At 44.7% G+C, this 20,309-nt stretch overlaps 1 protein-coding gene across 2 annotated transcripts in view; it reads left to right on the top strand.

Moving 5' to 3' along the window:
- Positions 1-20,309, top strand: part of TNKS2 (tankyrase 2) — a 689,601-nt gene that overhangs the window by 61,762 nt on the left and 607,530 nt on the right. For both annotated transcript variants that reach the window (XM_085605833.1, XM_085605841.1), the window contains exons 5-6: positions 4,354-4,429; positions 18,346-18,440. In XM_085605833.1, coding sequence (XP_085461959.1) covers positions 4,354-4,429; positions 18,346-18,440 — 171 coding nt within the window. The remainder of the gene's footprint in view (positions 1-4,353; positions 4,430-18,345; positions 18,441-20,309) is intronic.

The following is a 20,309-nucleotide window of genomic DNA, read 5'->3' on the forward strand; positions in this document are numbered from 1 at the left end:
GAGGGAGCCTTTCTTGGCCTTCGTATATTTCCCTATGAGTAGTTCTAGGTTGAGGCACTGTTCTACTGTCCCTCGTCCCTTCCTAAAACCGTATTGGGAATTTGCCAGAATGTTGTTCGATTCGGCCCATTCTTCTAATCTGACAAGAAGCACCCGGCTCATAATTTTCACGGAGGAATCTAAGAGGGAGATCGGACGGTAATTCTTAGCATCCCTTCTCTCCCCCTTTTTATAAATAGGAATAATAATAGATTCCTCCCAGGTATGCGGGACGCCGTAACGGACAGCTGCATTAAATACTTTGGTTAATAGCGGGCCCCATATTTCAGGTTCTTTTTTATAGACGTCTATGGGCACCCCATCAGGTCCCTGGGCCTTCCCTCCTTTACTAGTAGAGATACAATCCTGAACTTCGGATAAGGATATATCTAAGGAAATGATGGGCCAAATACCTTCCCCTGCCTCCGGAGGTGTAGCTGAATCAAAAATCAGGGAAAAGTGAGAGACCCAACTCTCCGCGCTAACGTTTGCCGTCAATACAGGTATCTCCTCGTTCTTTAAGAAGGGACAATTGACTGTCACCCAAAATAGAGAGGAATCTGATGTTTCAGCAGCCTGATCAAGCTTGTCCCATGCCTCTTGTCTTAATTCAACCTTTCTGTTGGTAACTGCAGCCTGGTAGGTGGCTCTAAGCTCCCTGATCAGGATTTTATCCCTTGGTTTGGCTGCCAGAGCCTCTTTTAGGCCCTTCAGGGCGAAGGTGCTAGCATGATCAAACCACCCCCTTTGCCGGCATGACTTACCCTTAGGAGGCTTGGTAAGTTTAGATTCAATACTGAGGTTAATTTTAATAAACTTGTGCATGATAGCATCAGTTAAATCTCTGCTCTCTATAATAAAAACGATTTCGTTAACACAATTGGTAATAATGGAGTTGGACAGGATATCCGCCTTATCCACCTTCCACCTGATTCTGGTTCCATTGGGTCGATGTGGTTCGATATTAACTACTATATTAGGTTTAGGGCCGTAATTTTCCCTCCATAGGACGGCCTCCATAGTCAGGCAGTTGTGATCACTAATTAGATTATCCACTACCAGGGGGGCTGTACACCATGGGTTGAGGCTAGAAGAAATACAAATGAAGTCGATAACAGTGTTAGCATTTCGACCCGTAAAAGTAGGGACGATTTCGCCAATAGGTCATCAGAATTTTGTTTAATGATTCACCATAGGGATTATGGGGAAAATGAGGGACGCCCACCCCCCTACAATTTACAAAACCACAGACCCTATTTGCAGAAAATGGACAAACAGAAGTATTAAAATCCCCTAGCCAGATAAAATCAAAGACAATATCATTTCCAGTGACAATGTTTGCCAGAGCAGACTCTAAGGCGAACACTACCTGTTGCCTAGTATTATCAAATACATTATTGTAAAAATTGATTAAAAGGATATTTCTATCCGGCTCCTGACAAAGCCATAGGATCTGGGAGTGGGCCCCAATCAAAACATATTTCTTTACAGTAAGTGGTACTTCCACTGAGATCAATGTCAAGAGTCCCCCCTTGGCTCTTCCCGAGTTGGAAGCCACGGCAGGCAAATGGTAAGAAACGAAACCATTATAATTGATGGGGTCCACACTCCAGGTTTCCTGAAAACATAAAATGTTAAAAAGATTGATAAAATCAAACCAACCTAAACAAGCGTCCTTATGTAAGAGTCCCACAACATTCCAGCAGGCAATTGAGCACGGGCCACAGTTGGCTGGAGGTGTAGGCTTATTTAGTACTGACCGATCCCTATCATCGGGGACCTGACTTACAGACTCACAATCCACTGGGGAATCAATAGGACTACCACAAATACCTACGATACTAGTAGGGTAGATAGGATCAGGAACCCCAGGGACCAGACTACGCCTCCCCTTCCCCAGGGAAGCGTTCTCAAATCCAGTATCAGCTAAAAGGGGAACCAGTCAGTCGTTGCAATCAAGCCCACTCAGGGGCTCGAATCTATTGAACATAGGGATAGTAGGGCCGGCACAGACGTTCCGGTCGCTTTGCCTCCACCGGTGACACTCGGCATCAGATTGAGTAACATGATCTCTATAAAAATACCCAAGAGGGCGTAGAGAAATACCTTGGTCACTTGTAGGAAGAGATGCGGCTTTAATCAATACAGTGGAGGTAAGTTGTGGGTTCCGGAAGTTAATGACAATACAGTCTCCATCACAAGTCTTACGGGATTTGCCAACCCAATTGGTTCTTCTAGTGCTTAAAATATCCCTTGATAGAGCTACAGGGAAGCCACACCATCTATGGAGCCAGTCCACAGTCTTATTCTTTAATGACGTGTGAGATTCGCCAAAGCCATAATTACTACCGGACTCTCTAACTGGGGGAACGTTTGTCAGAACTGCCACGAAAGGTGAACATGTCGGTGGCAAATCCGGTTGAGGGCTACTAAGACTGTTAGCGTTTACATTGGGGCCCAACTGTTTTCCTATTACTGGATCAAAGGGTGGATTAATGGGACCCGTCCGCTTAGGGAGAGTATTGGGGACAGCGGAAGGGACTTCACAAACATTCCCAGTACAAAAATTAGAATTTATGCTACCTGCCGTTAAAGGAATTGAGTTAGTAGTAATAGGGATAACCTCTGCCGGTTCTTGTTCATTATCATTAGTTTTTGCTACAGTACCAGCCTTCATAAGTGAGTCCAGTAAACCTCCCAATCTGCCTACTTCATCTGTAAGTGTTGCGAGTTTAGTCAAAAGGGGTTTAACCAATAAATCAAGCTTGACATCTATGGCGTTAATCATGAAGTCAAGTTGCTCATTATCTAAAGTGATCTTAGTACCATCCAATGATGCTGATTTGTCTCGTTGAATATTGGATATTATGGGGTCAGCTCTCTTGGTGGGGCGGTTCCCTCCTCGTTTAGGCTGTGTAATTTTACTATAGTTCCTGCCTGAACGTAATAATCTTTGTGGCCTTGGGGCCGTCAAGCAAGGAGTAGGTGAAGCTGCTTGGCCAGAATCCGCATCATTCGGAGGGCCAGGGGTATCACTAGCCACGCTTGTGATATCCTTTGGAACACCCAATATCGAACAATCTATAGGATCTGGAGAAATAGTAACGTCTTGGTTGGTACTAGACTGAAGGACCAGTTGGTTGAGCAGGGGGGGGGGGGGGGGGGACTCGTGCATTGTGGCCCTGAGCGTCCTAGAGACTTCCTACGTTCATGGTTGATTTTGTCAACCATCTTGACCAAATAATTATCCAGAGTGCTGGGCACAGCAGCAGGTTTAGTTTTAAGCATTGTGACTGGGCCTGGCCTATAACAAATCCTCACAGCAAACTGAAACCGCAGAAAGCGGGAAAATATTAACTTACAATAGACCAGTATGCAGCCCCCTCCTTCCCCCTCCTGTCCCGGACTGTCTCAGACTGTCCGCCCTTTGTCCGGGCTTCGTCCGGCGCGTCCCGCACGCGTATCGCGTAGCGGTTATCAGTGAGACTTTAATAGGATGAGTGGGCGGGGAAGCACAGATGTTGCGCCGCAGGGGCTGGTGGGTGACTGAGTCCCGTAAGGCTTTCCTTTCCTTTCTCCTCTCTACTTGCTCCTCACTGGCGGTGATAAGGGCCCCTCCTGGGGCGACAAGCTGCAGGCAAAGACAGCGTCCTTGGGTGAAGCAACGCAGCGGGACCTCTTTAGTCGGCTAGAAATAGGATGACACTGGGACAACAAACCTGTGCCAAAACCCACTGTTGGAGGTGAAGGATCTTGTTGTTAATCAAGCCTGCCCACATCAATCCGGCACCAGTGTATTTGAAGTCAAGTCTGAAAAAGAGAGGAGAAAGAAGTGCATGGTGTATTTGTTAATTCTCTTCTGATACCTGTGTATGTCCATATATTAACCATTCATTATATTTAACCGTTGCTGCCAGGATTTATTTTAATGACACTTACAAATTGAGCCATGTTTTATTGAATTTCCCTCACTCAGTGCTTTTAACACATGGAAGCTGCCAATAGTGGATATTATTTGGAGGCAGGCTAGCCATTTTGAAAATGATTATTTAATTGAAAACACAACATTTTATTTTTCAAGACTCATTGCAAAAATATTGCCATTAGAAGTTGAGTAGCTGCACAGAAATGCAGTATGTTTTATTGTGGAATGGGAGAGGCATTTGTAAAATGTTTTTAGTTTCTGCTTGTGTTAAAGGCACATTTGATTGTTCTCCAAAAGACCAATACCTAGCTCTCCTTCGGGAGACTTCTATTTTGGTACAATAAATGTTTATATTGAAATACTGAAAAGGGCATGTTATTGTTTTGTAGAAGTGGAAATGAAGAAAACCTTAAGGCGCTTCTTACCCCTCTAAATGTCAACTGCCATGCCAACGATGGAAGAAAGGTATGGTACTTTCATAGATGTGTGTAAATGACACAATAATGTATATTCACTTACCAGGGTTTCTTGGTGAATTATGTCCATCGTGAGGTGGAGCCTTTGAGGTATGATCTTTGTGACAATATATGCTGCTGTTTTACCATAAAGGCAGCTTGCATTTTTCCTGCTTGCCTGTATGTCATGTCCTTCACACTCAGCATTATCATTTGCTTCTTATCCTAGAGTTTAAGTAGATTTAGCACTAGTGATCTTGCCAGGGCAACTAAAGGATTGATGTAAGTTCATCCCCGGATGAAAGCTCTCCCTCAAATGCTTTGAGACACCATAAACTCCATAGATATTATGCATGAAGACCTTCACAAGGCCCCCTGACTGAGGATTTGTGTTGACCCAAGGCACCTGGACTACTCAAAAGCGAAGATATCTTTGCAAACTAGCTGCCCCTGTGGAACAAATCATAGACGAGAACTCCTGAAAGTTGAGTTGCAACCACACAATTCTATATCTTCACTGGTGAACTTGGATTGTCCAAAGCCATACTCCTCGGGTACTTCTATAAGCCTGCTCCATTCGGAGATGGTCGGCTTACATTAACAGCCCTCTTATGAAGCATGGCCCAGTTGGATGTAGCTGGCTGGCCTGATTCTTAAACAGTTTGAAACCCCTTTCCAGCTTAATCCACCCCTGCTATTTGCTTTACTGACCTAGTTAAAATGACCAAGAGAACTGATCTAAAGAGGTTTACCTTGGGAGCACGTTGATCCTAGATTGTGTTCCAGACATAGATAAAGTGAAGGTTTATGATTGAATTAAAATATATCCTCATTTTCACAACATCCTTTAATCTGGTTTCAGTCTTGATCATTTTTATTCCTGAGCTGTTTTTGTTCAGTTCAAAGATTGCACCAAAGCAGTGGAGTCCAATTGGTAAGCATGCACTATTACATTCCACTACGTTTGTCCAAAGCAAACATTTCTACTTGGCCATCTAGAAAATATGCTACGCTTTGTATGTCTGAAAGATATTTTCTTACACTGCCCAAAATAGCAGCCATCATGTATGTGCTAAAGCAGAAAATGTATACTGTGAACATGTTGTTCTTGTTGGGAAGACCAGATTTAAGGTGTTTTCTTCAGAAGCATGATGCTCAGTTTTACTCATTCTAGCAATTAGCAGGCATTGCCCACAGGTCTTGTCCAGTGAAAGATCACTTTGTAAATGTGGCCAAAAAAACCACAATTGACATCAAGATTAGTGCAGGAAATCCTGCCCCTCAGAGTAACCTTGCCACAGAGGGAAAAAATGAGGAAAAGTTGTAGGACGCTGGCTCTGTATATACTATACCAAAATGAGGTATGGTGTGCAGAGAGCCCAGTGGAACCCAATAGATATGCATAAATAAAAGTAGATAGCACCTTACTCTCTATTTGTGGTAGAGTGGGCGAGCAGTAAGGGTTTATCAGAGGGTAGTGTTAAGCGTTTGTTGTACACACTCAATCAGCAAATTATGTCACACACTCAAAGACTGAACTCAGACCAATTTGTTTGTATAAAAAATATTATTTAGTTATTTTATTTCTAGAGCCGAGCAAGGCCTGATACAGGTAAGTGAAAAATGTTTTGCAAAATCTTATGCAATGTTTTACAATTGAATGCAGTTTCAAATGCAGTTGATTGCAATGCAGGTAAGTCAAAATTACGTTTTAGTTACTTTACAAATTACTTTGGACGTTACTTTTCATATTACTTTTTAAGTAACTTTTTCTACTCCGTGTGATATGCCTAGATATCTCACTGGGACATTTCCTAGAGAAAAGGTAAGGAAATCCGTTTTTGTGCGGTTCTTCAGGTTTTCAGACAAATTAACTCAACACAGAACATTTTCCAAGGAAAAACAGTTAATGTATTCCTATTGAGAGAAATGAGGTAAGTACTTTGTTGTGGGAGTTGGTATTCTGGGGTTAGAACCATGGTTCCCCCAGGGTCAAGGATGCACTCTTGAAACACCCTGAGCGGCGCCAGGGCGGCCTGGTGCAGAGTGCTGAGGCCCAATGTTATCCAATTGGGGATGTGGGCCTCCAACTGCTGGCCGCTCATGAGCAGGCTGCAGAGTTGTGGGATCAAAGCTAGAGACAGCTAGAGTCCTGGGTGTGGTGTCCAGACTTCTGACAGTTGAAACACCATATTCTGTTGGGATCCCAACTCTTACCTTGGTACCCTGGTTTAGTTTGTGAGGTGTCTTTGGGCCCACCCTCCTGGTCAGGTTTTTGGGGGGCTACCTGGGACTCCTTACTTTTACCCACAAGGGGTTCACTCTCTTTCTTCTGGGGAGGCTTTGGGACCCCTTTGTTTTGGTCACTCCCAGTGGACGTCCTAGTCACCCTAGTCCTGACCCAGTGGTCTGCCTTTTTTCCCAATTCCTGGGGCGAAATTAGACCCAGGTCTACCAAATGCTGATGCAACTTTTCATTTGTGCAGTTACTTAATATATGTTCCTTCATGAATAAATTGTACAATCCAGTACAATCCTGCACACCATGTCCAGCTAACCAATCATCCAGTGTCTTTACTGAGAAGTCTACAAAGTCAATCCAGGACTGGGTCTGGGTTTTGTGAGCCCCCCTGAATCTAATTCTATACTCCTCAGTAGTGAATCCAAATCCCTCAATCAGAGCCCTCCGCATGAGGTCATAGGATCCTGCCTCTGGCCCAGAGAGGGTCAGAAGCCTGTCTCTGCAGTTACCAGAGAACAGTTCCCACATGAGTGCCCCCCAGAGAGGTTTCTTTACTCTTATTTCACAAGCCCTCTCAAAGGCTGTGAACCATTTGGTGATGTCATCACCTTCCTCAAACTTGGGGACAATCGCTCTGGGGATTTTAGGTTTAGAAGTTTCCTCCCTATCCTTGTTTTTATTGTTGCTGCCACCATTAATGGGTGCTAAACCCATCTCTCTCCTTTCTTTTTCTAGAGCCAGGAACCTGGACTCTAGCTCTACTCTGCTCTACTCTTTTGGCCAGCCTTGCTAAAAGGCTGTCCTCTTCACTGGTGGGTCCCCCAGTGTTCTCACTGGTACCAGAGCCACCTGTGTAGTCTCTAGGTGCCCAGATGCTAATCCTTGGATTGGAGGGTATGGGTGCCCTCTCCTCCCTAGGGAATAGTATGGGGGGGGGGGGGGGGTTATTGTCAACCTCCCATGCTTCCCCTTCCTCATCTGACAGGTCATCACCATGTTCAGATGGGTGGTCCTTAGCATACTCAGCCAAGAGCTCCTGAAGCCTTAGTTTGGTTGGATGCAGACCCATTGGTAAATTTTTAAGTTTGCATAAGGACCTCAATTCCTTGAAAGACAAGTGTAAGTAAGGTGTGAGGTCGAGCTCCTCCACCAGGTCCATGTTATTATTGTCACTAACAGCTGGGTTTGTTTGAGACATTCTAACCTGACAGTTCTAATCCTCTACCCTGACTATAGTGACTTTTATTTTTCTAAAATTCTAATGGGACTTAAGCAAGGCCCTAGCAAGACTTTTAGTAATTTTGGAAAAGACCAATCAGAATTCTTAAGGCAATTTTTAAGAGTTCTGTCGTGTGATCAGATGGTAACCAAGTAGTCCAACAAATGCAAGTTTGTATCCCACCGCTGATCCACCAATGTGAGAAAGTGGCTCTGTATATACTGTTCCCTAATAGGTACAGAGTCCACAGTCCCCCAGGGTTTGACAGAGGTTAAAGTTGGATATAACCTTACTCTCTAAAGTGGTAGCTTGGTCGAGCAGTAAGGCAGTACCAGAGGACAGTGTAAAGCATTTGTTGTACACACTCAGTCAGCAAATGGTCTCACACACTCAATAACTGAACTCTAGGCCAATGATTTATATATAAAAAAAATGTTTGTTTTATTTTAGAACCAACACTTGGATTTAAAATATACTTTCTCAGCATGAGATGTTTCATATAAATACTTTTGCAATATGCAATTGGCTTTTGTAAACAGTTACAAGTGGTTGCAATAGGCAACTCTATTTTAAACACAACAATGCATTGAGCTCAATGATAAATTCAAGTTATTTGTAACAGATTACTTTTTAAATTTACTTTTGTAATTCCAGGACTGGATCCTAGATTCAGTCTTGGGTAAGTATTCAGAATCAAGTGATGAAAGTCGACTTAAGTACTGTAATGATTTTTAAACAATATTTAGCTATTTTTAAAAGTTGACACTTAGAAAATATTTCAGAGAAAACAGTCAATGATTCCCTATGGAAGAAAATGCAGGTTACAGGTTCAGTATGTTCTCGTTACTTTTGTAATCCAGTACTGGGTGCCTAGACTCAGTATTGGGACCTTTATCCAAAACAGGTAAGTAATTACGTTTTCAGATATTATGCGATTTTTGAAGAATATTTAAAGATTGCAGAAATCGACACTTAAAAGAAATTTCACAGTCAATGGTTTCCTATGGAAGAAAATTGAGTTAAGGGTAAGTATAGTTGTAGAGATTTTTCAGAGTCAGTGCTGGGCACCAAGATCCAGCACTGGGAGCTCACCTAAGAGCAGGTGAGTAAATTCGTTTTTGTCACTCGGCTGATTTTTGGTGAATATTTGAAGATTTGAAAAGTCCACACTTAGAAGAAATTTTAGGAAAAAGCCAGTCAATGTTACCCTATGAGGAAAATAGAGTTTGCGGTTTAAGGGTAAGTACTCGACTGGCAGAGTTGAGGTTCTGGGCATAGACTCAGGGGTCTCACAGGGTCAGGTAGGTACAGTTGGTTCACCCTCAGCGACTCTAGGGCGGCCGGGTGCAGAGAGTTAGGCCCAATGTTATCCTATCAGGGATAGGCGGGCCTTGTTTGGTGGCTGCTGACTGGCAAGCCACGCGGCTGTGGGAGCTGGGCTCCTGGTCACTTACTCAGGGCAAGTGGGGAAGTAGGTAGGTGTAGAGTTTTCACTGCCAGGGCCACTCGGGCGGCTGGGTGCAGAGTGATTTTGAACCTTCGGGCGCTCAATGGATTTCAATGGGTAATCTCCGGTTTGGAAAAAGACTGCAAGCTCGGGGTCGAGGACCCTTCAGGTGCCACCACCACATCGAGAGAAGTTGGGTAGTTGGAGGATAGGTAGGTACCCCGGGATTGGACACAGGGGCGTGGGGCGCCGGGTGCAGGGGTGCCTTTTGTTGTTGGAAAATCTTACCCTCTGTTGATCGCGGTTGGGGTGGCACACTGTTCTGAGGCTGCAGGCTTCTTCAGGATTGTCGAGGGGGGTCCTTGGGTGCCGGACTCGGGGTCACAGTCGCCGTGGGGTCGTCCTCGTGGGTTTAGTTCACTCCGGCACCGGCCAGGCTTGGCTGGTGCAGAGTGGGCTGGGATCGTGGTTGTTCCGGGCTTCTGCCAGGGGTGAAAGGTAGGTTTTGAGTAGAGCCTCTACTCATGGGAGTCCCAGGGGATCAGAGTTCAAAGGAAGCCAGGTCCTCCGGGGATTCTGAGGTTGCTGGCCACAAGAGATGCCGGGTTTGGAGCAGGAGCAGGTTCGAGGTCGACAGGCCGGTAGGGCTGGGGCCAAAGCAGTTGGTGTCTCCCTTTCCCTAGCAGCTGCAGGGCAGGTCTTTTCTTCTTGCTCTTCTTGTAATTTCGGAATCTGGAATCTAGGGAAGGAAGCTTCAGGGTGCCCCTAAATACTAGATTTAGGGGCGTTACAGGTAGGTGAAGGGCCTACCCTGTCCTGGGGTGGGTACACCCCCTATCCTGCCTCTCTCCTGTGGGAGGGGGGCAGGAGCCTAGTCCTGATTGGGCAGGGCATCCCAGCTTCAAGACGGCGAGAGCCCGGAGATATGCTTCACCTCGCCTACCCCACCTGAGGGGTGGTGTTGGCAGGCTGGCACATCCCCTGTCCTTATTTGGGGTTTCTGGCCAAGCTTCCCGCCAGAGTGGGGGGTTGCAGTGGCCTGGGGAAGCTCACAGAGGCGGAATGCCTTTGAAGCTTCCCCCTGCCCATCCTGGGGGAGGAGATTTAGCACCTCGCCCAGGATGTGCATTGTTGCAGACCCAGGAGAGCAGGGGCTCTCCTACCCAGGGGTCCAGCAACATGTCTGCTGTGTGGCAGCATAGGCAGCCTCAGAACAGACGTGGATTGTAGGTTTAGGATTCAGGGGGCCTCTCTAAGATGCCCTCTGTGGTGCTTTGTACATTAAATCACACACTGGCATCAGTGTGGATTTAATGTGCTGAGCAGTTTGATACCAAACTTCTCAGTCTTCAGTGCTGCCATTATGGTGCTGTGGAGTTCATGTTTGACCAGCTCCCAGCACCATATTCTCTTAGCTGGCAGTACTGCACTTACAGGACCCAGGAATGGACCTGGGTACTGTAGGGGCACAGGGCTCCTGCCTCTGTGTCCACACCACTGGCATAGGGCACCCAGCTAGAAGGATGGCTGATGTATGCCAGGGCAGTGTAGGTTGTGGGCATGGCACACAGGGATGTGTGCCATGTCGACTCTCTGTTTTGTCTTGTATTCAGACATCCAGCCTGGAAAAGCAGTGTGTTAGGGTACAGGGCCTCTAAGGGTGGCACAATGAGTGCTGCAGTCCTTAGAGGCCTTCCCTGATCAAAAGGCCCTGGGTACCTAGGGTACCATTTACCAGGGGCTGACATGTGGCCAGGGTTTGCCAATTTGGGTTTTGGCTGTTAGGCAGTTTTTAGGGAAGGAACACAGGTCCTGGGCACCTGATTGGCAGGAGCCCAGGGCACAACAAGGAAAAGTGCATCAGCTATTAGGCAAAAAAGGGGGGGTTACTGCAACAGAAACCCACTTTCTTACACCCTTCCCCCCCCCCCCCCCGCCCCCCCCCCACAAGAGAGGTGGGGTTGGCTAAGGTGGGCTTCATCACTTGGTCCACCTGCTGTTTCTCCCACCGAAAGTGGTGGTCAGCACCGGTGGGGTCAGCTATAAGCCTGGGAAGCTCACAAAGGCGGCAAGACTTTGAAGCTTCCCCTTTGTGGACCCTGCCCATCCTGGGGGAGAAGGCTTGGTATCTCGTCCCAGGATGTGCATTGTTTCAGATCTGCTAGAGCAGCGGGCTCTCGAACCAGGGGTCCATAAACATGTCTGGTGGTGGCAGCTGATGAGCAGCCACTCAGCCTGGACAATAGTGTAAAGTCGTTTTTCAGGGGGCATCTCTAAAATGCCCTCTGTGTGCTTTTTTCATTAAATCCCACACTGGCATCAATGGGGGTTTAATGTGCTGAAAAGTTTGATACCAAACTTCCCAGTTTAAAAAAAAAAAAGCCATTATGGTAGTGTGGAGTTCGTGCTGACAAACTCCCAGCACCAAATACTCTTAATGGCATTTTTGCACTTACAATGTCTAAGAATTGGCTTAGACCCTGTAGGGGTACAGGGCTCATGCACCTGTACCCTCACCACTGGTATAGTGCACCCAGCTAGAGGGGTGGCGGATCTATGCCAGGGCAGTGCGTTGTAGGCATGGCACACAGGGATGTGTGCCATGTCGACTCTTCACTTTATCCTTCACCAAAACACGCAGCCTGCAAAGGCAGTGTGTGTGTGTAAAGGTACAGGGCCTCTAAGGGTGGCACAATAAGTACTGCAGCCCTTAGAGGCCTTCCCTGCTAAGAGTGCCCTTGGCACCTGTGGTACCCTTTACAAGGGACTGACCGGTGGCCAAAAAGTGCCAATTGGGTTCTGTTTTAAATGCAGTTTAGGGAAAGAACATAGGCCTTGGGTACCTGTTTGGGATGTTTAAGCCCCCCTCGACTAGTATGGCAGCATCAGTAGTCTTTAGGACGGGTTCTTGGTGCTTGTTAAGTGTGTATGTATTTGCCAGGGTACAGGGGAAGGTGCTAAGTCATATTATATATGCGAGCAGTCATCCTTTGTTTTCAGTTACTTTAGCCACTATATCCCCCATAAAACCCCTTGAGAAAAGGATAGATACCCCCCCCTCCATCATGCTTAGAGCAGTTGGAGGACCATAGCTGGCGGGGTAACAAGCAGGATTGCATACAGTGAACGTCTTTAAACAATAAATGTGCCTCCTGGAGAAGACAAATATCGCTACTTGGGCCTTGCATATCGTTTAGTAGGATTATTGAGGCCTCTTACTTTGTCCTGGAACTCAAAAGAACAAGCCTCCGTCAGTCAGAAGTGTGCTAAGTCAGGGCAAGTAGAAGATTAGGGAGAGATGTGGACAATATTTGAACCAGGCAGGAAAAGCTTTAACAGGACCAAGAGCAAAGGTGTTCCAGTCAGACAACGTAAAGTGAAGATATAATAACCCCACAAACAGATTGCAAGCAATAACATCACAGTCAAAACAATTATTTGTAAAAGTCCAATTACATTGGTGATCTGCATAACTGACTAGGTCAGGAGTGGAGAGGAAGAAGCCAGATCTCCCTTGGTGATATGACGCCATCGGGCGGTGGGATGGCTCCTCAGTTTGGAAGATGTGCCGGGTTATCAAAAGTAAGCAAGTAGTGAGCAACCAATGTGGGACGTTGTCAGGTGGTCATGCTTCCCGTACCTGATGACAGTCTATTCAGGACAGCTCGAAACTCCTGAGCATGTTATGGTCGGCATGGGCAGGGGTGCCGTCTGAGTTACCCTACTTTCTGTCATGCCAAAGCCCTTGTCGGGGAGCCAGAGTTAGCAAGGTGAGGGAGACTCTGCTGGTTGGCCCAGCACATGGCAAGCTTCTTTCAGTGACTGAAGTTTGTGGAGCTGTCTCTCACAACAAAAGATCAGCCTGAAGGGAGGTCCCTAGCCATAGGACACCTCCATAGAGCACAAAAAAATCAGTCACTGGTTTGAGCATCTCTATGGTGCTGAAGGTTCAGAAGCGGGTGTCTTGGAATTTCTGGAAGAGACCTATCGTGTGGCCACTAAAACTGATGTGTTTGGATCTGGCAGCTCCCAGGATGACCTCTTTTACCTGGAAAACATGGACGCCAGCTAGGATGTTCGATGACTTGGCTACAGGTCCCCTGATCCGGCGAACCATATGGACTCTATCCAGCGGCAGGTCCGCATCATCTTCCCAGTCTAGGATGTGACGAAAAAGTGCCTGCGTGTATTATTTAATGTTGGCGCCTTCTGCCCCCGATGGGGGCCCCCCTGTATCAAATGTTATTACTGCAAGATCTGTTTTCAAGGTCCTCCACTTGGAACCTTAAGTAGTCCTGTTGATCATGGAGGTGTATGATGTCTTGTCACAGTATCTCCACTTCCTGCCACTGTGAGGTATTGGTGTCCTCCAATGTAGAGACAAGATCTCCGAGTGAGGTCAGGTCTTGGCACAGTTCAAGCAGGTCTTACAAGAGGTCCTTTTTTTAAGGGCCTAGAGATCCACCTTCAGGGAGTTGAAGAGCTAGGCTAAAAATCCCTCCGTTACCGGGGCTTGATCGGCATCCGACAATCCTTCTGACTCTGGGCAAGGACGTGGCATCTAGCTTTCAAGCCCTCATTGACCCAGAGCTGGATGAAGAGCGGGTGAGCATATCCCTGACTGGACCCTCTTTCCCTTGGAAGACGCCATCACGAGGGCAGAGTGAGTAGGCCGGGAAAAGGCTAGGATTGTATGACTGCGTGCAGCTTGGAGTGGTGCGGAGTGAAGGGTGGTATCAGGGTGGTCCGCAGTTAGTGTTGGAAGTAGGAGGGGGTCAAGGCTCCCCGTCAACAGCTGGGGCCAGGAGCCAAAGTGGGCGAGTGTTGTAGCAGGCTCCAAGTCAAATGCTGGGTATTTTTTAAATGAAAACTGTTCTTATAGAGGTCTCTAAGGTTGACGCACAATCAGATCTTAACATTCGCTTTCCGTGCAACTACCAAAGGTTCAACCCAATCAAAGGATTCAATCTGTTCAATCTTGCCAGCCTTTTCCAGGTTGTTTAGCTCTGCAATTACTTAATCTTTTACTGCTAAGGGAATATTACGAACTTTGTGCACTGTTGGCCATGCATCATCCATAAGTATGATTTTATGCACAAACTCCTTCAACTCACCTACTTCACCCATAAATACGATAAGAAAATCTTTAGTAATCCTTTCTGTAAAGTCATACTCGTTCTCCATAACTAAAATGGGCTCTGGACTATTTGGGTTAAGTTAAATTACCAACTTTCCTTAGTCCCACCATCCTAATACAGAAGGACTATGCTCAGAGAGACACAGTTGCCACAGCAGATCTGTCTTTGAATTCAAAGTTTAACTTAGGAAACCTTAGTAATTTGAAGGGTTCTCCTGTAAACGTGTAGCAATTCATTGCCCACTTTGTCTTTAAATAAATCGTACCAAACCTGTTTGTTAATAATGGCTTAAGGTGAACCAGAGTCCACAATCCATTTAACGTTCACCCTACCAGCAACAATCTCATTCACAGGTTTCTTCCTACGTTGAGCACAGATCTCAAGAACCCCCTCATGCTCATGAATACTCAGAATTGTGCATGTTCTTTCTCTGACTGAGAATGTTCATCCTATAGACATGAGTTATCCACTATACATTTCACACGCCTAGCAAAGTGCCCTTTTACATTGCATTTAGAACATTTCTGGTGCAGAGGTGGGCACCTTTTGTCTTGTGCTAAGTGATTGAAGCTACCACAACTGTAACATCTTCCCTTTAAGTCTCCCATTCTGCGCACCCCCAAATGTACTTTGTGGTGGTTTCTTTCTTTTTAGTATGCTCTAGATTTGATTTTACTTCAGTTCTTTTAGCGATTGCTTACTGCATTCCCAGCACCTTCTTCATTGCTAGCAGATATAATAGCTTTATCACATCTAGAAGTAAGCTCAGCCTTGCTTGCAATAGAAATAACTTCCTTTAAGGTGGAATCGCCCTGAACCCATAATCTATCTTTAACGCGGAAACTGAGGCAATGCATCATGACCTGATCTCGAATCAGTCATCATAAATGCCAAACATGCATGTCACAGCAAGTTTTTTTTAGTGCTGGCACATAATGTTCAATTTTCTCTCTGCTACCTTGTTTCCTATGGAAAATATTGTAACAGTCTATAGCAATACACACAGTAGGTAAAAAAAATGCATCCATATCTTCCAGGGCATGAGAAAATACATCATCCGACCTAGGTTTTTTTTCTATACGGCTGTATACTTGTAGTGCCTCAGGTCCCAGACAATGAATACAAATCTCCTTTTTTTTTTTTTTTTTTTTTTTTTCTCTCTGGTGTGAACTCCACCTCATCGAAAGTAGGCTAATAGTTACTAAAACACTCTCCATACCTCCCATTTCATAAAAGGTTCACCTTCAGTTATCATAAATAGTTTAAGCGAGGGAAGATTCAATGTGGACATATTAACTAAGACTGGTAACCAGAAAGCAATTAATATACAACGTCCCTAAGCATAGGATCGATAATAGTGCTTCTAAAAAAACCCAAAAAAACTGCAGACCACAGTGGATGCACAGCGTATCCACGTAATTCGTAAAATCTGGAGTTGCACAAAATATTCTTTCTCAAAGATTTGTATTGGTAATTTGCAGTTGTATCTACTCTAATGTAATGTTATCCAAAATGGCTCCCCTGTTGCAGGTAGCTGCATCCAGTATGGTCCATGAAAGGCAGGTCAGTCCTAGCGCCGCTGGTGCACATAGCTGCATTCAATAATATCAATGAAGGATTCCAAATCAAACCAAGGCTGCCGCAGTTCATTTGGTCTTTCCCCTTTACAATACTCGCTGGGCAATCCTAGCTTGGATACCTGAACCAATCCAGAGCTGGTGGAAGAATGACACACGCAATGTGCACCCAGTGGGTCACGCAAGGACCACCAGGCACACAAAGGAGCATGGGTACACGCCCCAAAGTTTTCTTGAGCACAAAATGTTTCCCTATGTGTAGGGAAAACAAACTTACCAGGTGCCGAAGACCAGCGGGCTGCACTGCAATCAGTGAAGGCACGTCCCGAAACACCAGAAAGAATGCTTCTGCTCCTCCAAGGCGTCACTCGCAGACAGAGGTGGCGAAAGCAATCCAGCATCATGTGTGAGGGCTTGATTAGAATAGTCGGCTTGTCGCCACGTTTGTTATGTTGTTTCTCAAATAATGCTTAAACAAGTTGTGTGGATGGTTCGAAGATGTATTCATAAACTCATGCCCCGTACATTCGTGCTCCGCCTTCCAGCTCCATATGCTCTTTCCATCTGACCCCGAATCAGAGCGTTGCAACCTAGTACACGGAACACGTTCAGTAATACACAACAATAGCCGCATATTTTGGCGTATTTTGCGTTCCTTCATTCGATTTGAGCAATCGGCATACTATTGGTGCAGGCGGACACACAAAGTCCGCACCCCACAATTCAACTCCCAAAAAAGCTCTTATCCACGGTGGAACCCTCATACTTATCAAAACTAGAACATTGTTGAGAGCTCCATTGAGGACAGTGAAGTGACTAGAGGGCGAATAATGGCTTCTGCTCCAACATTCCAATGATTGTCTTTTCTGTATCTCCCTCTTTAATTTAGAAAATTCAACTTTTCTGCCTTGGGCTATACCTCTTGTTAGAAGACCTCTACCTTGTTATAGGCCCTTGCCAATTGCTCAGGCCTATAGCTCTGGTTTATGGCCTTTAATCACTGTTTATAGTCCTTGGCAGTGGGCTATAATGATAAACTAATAACCAAAGGTCATCAGAAATCCTTGTCTACTTGATCTCACAGTTTAAAAGCGATCATTTGCACGTTTTCCATGTTGGCCATTTAACAAAACCATGATTCGGTTTTTAGACTACTTCATTAGTACCCAGAACTATTTCTAGGTTCATATAAACATGTGACCAGCTACTTTGCAGAATCCTAACTTGTACTTTGAGTAGTTCACCCCTCCCATATGTGTTTGTAAAGTGTTTTGTGTAATGTCTTTTCTTTTTATTATTCCAAGAAGCTCTAGACATGATTTGTTTGCTTGAGCTACTTCACTGACGTTGTACATATTAAAATGAATGCATATGGTTCACTGTGAACTGATTAACTCATTTCCAGAAATGTATGCCAAAGGTATGTGCAGTGTGGTGACCATCATTACCTATTAACTTTGGACGAAGAGACTAACTGGAATTGCTGATACTCAGTCATCAGATTACACACAGTTGTAGAGCAAATGCATGAATCTAGTGTGCTATCTTAACATATTCTGAAGTGGAGCATGCATTTCCTTTTATTCAACTTTTCTTATGTTAATTGTTTCCCCTTTGAACCATTATCCATGGGAGCAGTATTCATAGTAGCAGGGTTACTGTGATGGACAGGATTTCTCACACTATCCTGATGTGAATTGTTACGTTAGCCACATTTATAATGTGAGCTTGCATCTAGAAGGACCTGTGGGCAATGCCTGCTAATTGCTACTTAAGTGAGGCACTTGACTTGTCAACATAAGCAACAATTATCCACTTTCTTTTTCTGCTTAGCAAGCATGTGATGGTTGCAGTTTCGTGCTATGTAAAAAAACCTCTTGTAACAGATATACAAAGATTAACACTTTTCCCAGATGACAAAGTAGTAATGTCTGATGTGGGACAAGTGAAATACTCTCCACTTAATCATGCAGTCTTTGATTTGTATAAAAACAAAGCTGAGGAACACAAATAATTGAGACCTGACATAAGAGCCGTTAGGGTTAACTGTGTTTCCAAACATTCTTGTTTTTTGTTCCAATTGTAGTTTAACTTTGTTTTTACCCCAGATATGTCTATAATCTAATAAAAAATACATTTGCTACCCAAAAGAAATCCTGTCGTCCCATTTCTTCAACTCAGAGGAACTTCTAATCTGGTGTTGAGATCCATTCGAGCCTCCCCGAAACTGATAAAATTTGCTCATGTCCTGAAAAAAAAGATTTCTATGTTGACATATTATCTACTAATTATTTTCTTCACAGTCAACTCCACTGCATTTGGCAGCAGGGTACAACCGTGTTAAAGTTGTGAAGCAACTCCTGCAGCATGGAGCCGACGTCCATGCCAAGGACAAAGGGTAAGATCTTTCACTTTTGATCAGCATTCTGTGAACGTAGTATGTAAAATCAATATTGCAGATAATTGCTTGTTTACCAGTTCTTCCCTAAATCTCACATTGATTTCAGTATGTGTTTAGTTGGATGCTTTCATTTTTCTGGAAAGGCTACTTGGATGGACAAGCTTGTTCCAGGAACCTTGGCATCATTGATTACATCTCGGTGTTTGTCGGCTCAAATGATTCATAAAGGTTTCCATTATTCTGAGTCGGTCTCCTCATTTTATTAATGTTTTCAGCCTTGCTTACTTTGTTTTAAGCTACTTTGTCTGCAGTTAACCTCACTTTGCTTTCTCCTCCACTAAATATTTTTTTCTCTACCCTCAAATATTGGCTTTTTTACATTTTGGCAGTGATTATCTGAGTTTGTAACTTTTTGCTGAGTTGACTAAGTTGAGCATTCTTTATTCAACATGCTGATGGAACAAGGAAAATACAATCTACGTGACAAAAAGTTAGACGTGAAGGATTACAGATGATTCACAAATGCTACTTATTTCACTCGAGGGGCACAACTAGAAAAAATCTGTAGCAAAGTAGTTTGAAGTCTAATATAGCCTTCGAGCCCGATGTAGCGGGCTCTACCGGCCATTACAGGCCTGCTCCAGCGTTAACGACCTGATCCGAAGGCGAGGGCCTTAAACAAGGGAGCGGGCCTTTTAATAGCCAGTCGGGGCCCATTACGGAGGGCTCTAAGGCTATTAGAACATTCTGCCCCTAGAGGGCAGAATGTTCTAATTTGTAAAACAAAGGCCTCACTGAGCCCAAGTGGGTAAAATCCCCTCAGGCTTCATGAGGCCTTCATTCACAGCAACAGCTGTGAACAAGGATTGAAATGCTGATTTCGGGCTTCTACCAGCCATTAGAAACCCGGGGATCTCCATTGTTGTCAGTGGAACACTCAACATTCTAATGTTCTAATAGGCCTCAAAACACCTAGACCCACCTACAACCTCCCCTCATCAAAGGGCCTTCCCTCCTTCTGCACACCTTTCTCTGCCAGACCATACAGTGAACCCTCAAATGAGCACCTCTCCCAATCTGCTCAGACAATTACCTGCCCACTTCCTTGTTAACACTATGGTTATCTTCTTTAATGACAGAGCTGCTGTCAAAGATGCTGTCAACATCCATAATCCTATTGTAACAGTCATTCGTCACCCCTGGTCCCACATCCAACTATTCTTACCCCTTGAGGCACAGTTTTCTAAATTAACTCTCCCATCTTTCTTCAATATCCCTCTAAAATGATGCTACATTATCTTCATGAACAGATGTTCCTCATGGGAAAGAGTTGTGGGCTTAGATCCATAAATCCCATATTGCTTGTAAAAAAAAATGTAGGGCTTGCTGAATAAGTCTTTCAAATCTTTAATCTGTGAAGCGTCTCTTCTGATGCTTGTACAATCATGTTCTATTTGTTATTTGTCCAGAATCCTGACATGGGACATAAACCGTAACCAGATAATGTCATAGTCCTATCATGCTCTTAATCAGTTTTCTCTGCCAGCCAAATTAAATGCAAAAAATTGTATTTAGCTTTACCTACACACAAGTACCATCATATGCCTTGGATTACCTATATTAAATTACCACCACTCTCCTGGAAGAGGGCACTTCCCTCACAAGGAGACAAGCTAAAGCAAGTGTAAATAATCTGATATCCGAATGTGTTATCTTAACTCTCATTTGCTAACAGTAGGGTATTTAAAACTGGCAATGCCTCAGAGGAGCACAAAGGCTTAGGGGCCTGTGTGCTCCTGTTTGATTGTCCTGTCAGCCATGGCCAAAATGTTTTGCCTTTTTTTTAATCTATTTTCTACACATCAC

The sequence above is a fragment of the Triturus cristatus genome, chromosome 1_2 (genome assembly GCF_964204655.1).
Source record: "Triturus cristatus chromosome 1_2, aTriCri1.1, whole genome shotgun sequence".
Classification (NCBI taxonomy): Eukaryota; Metazoa; Chordata; class Amphibia; order Caudata; family Salamandridae; genus Triturus; species Triturus cristatus.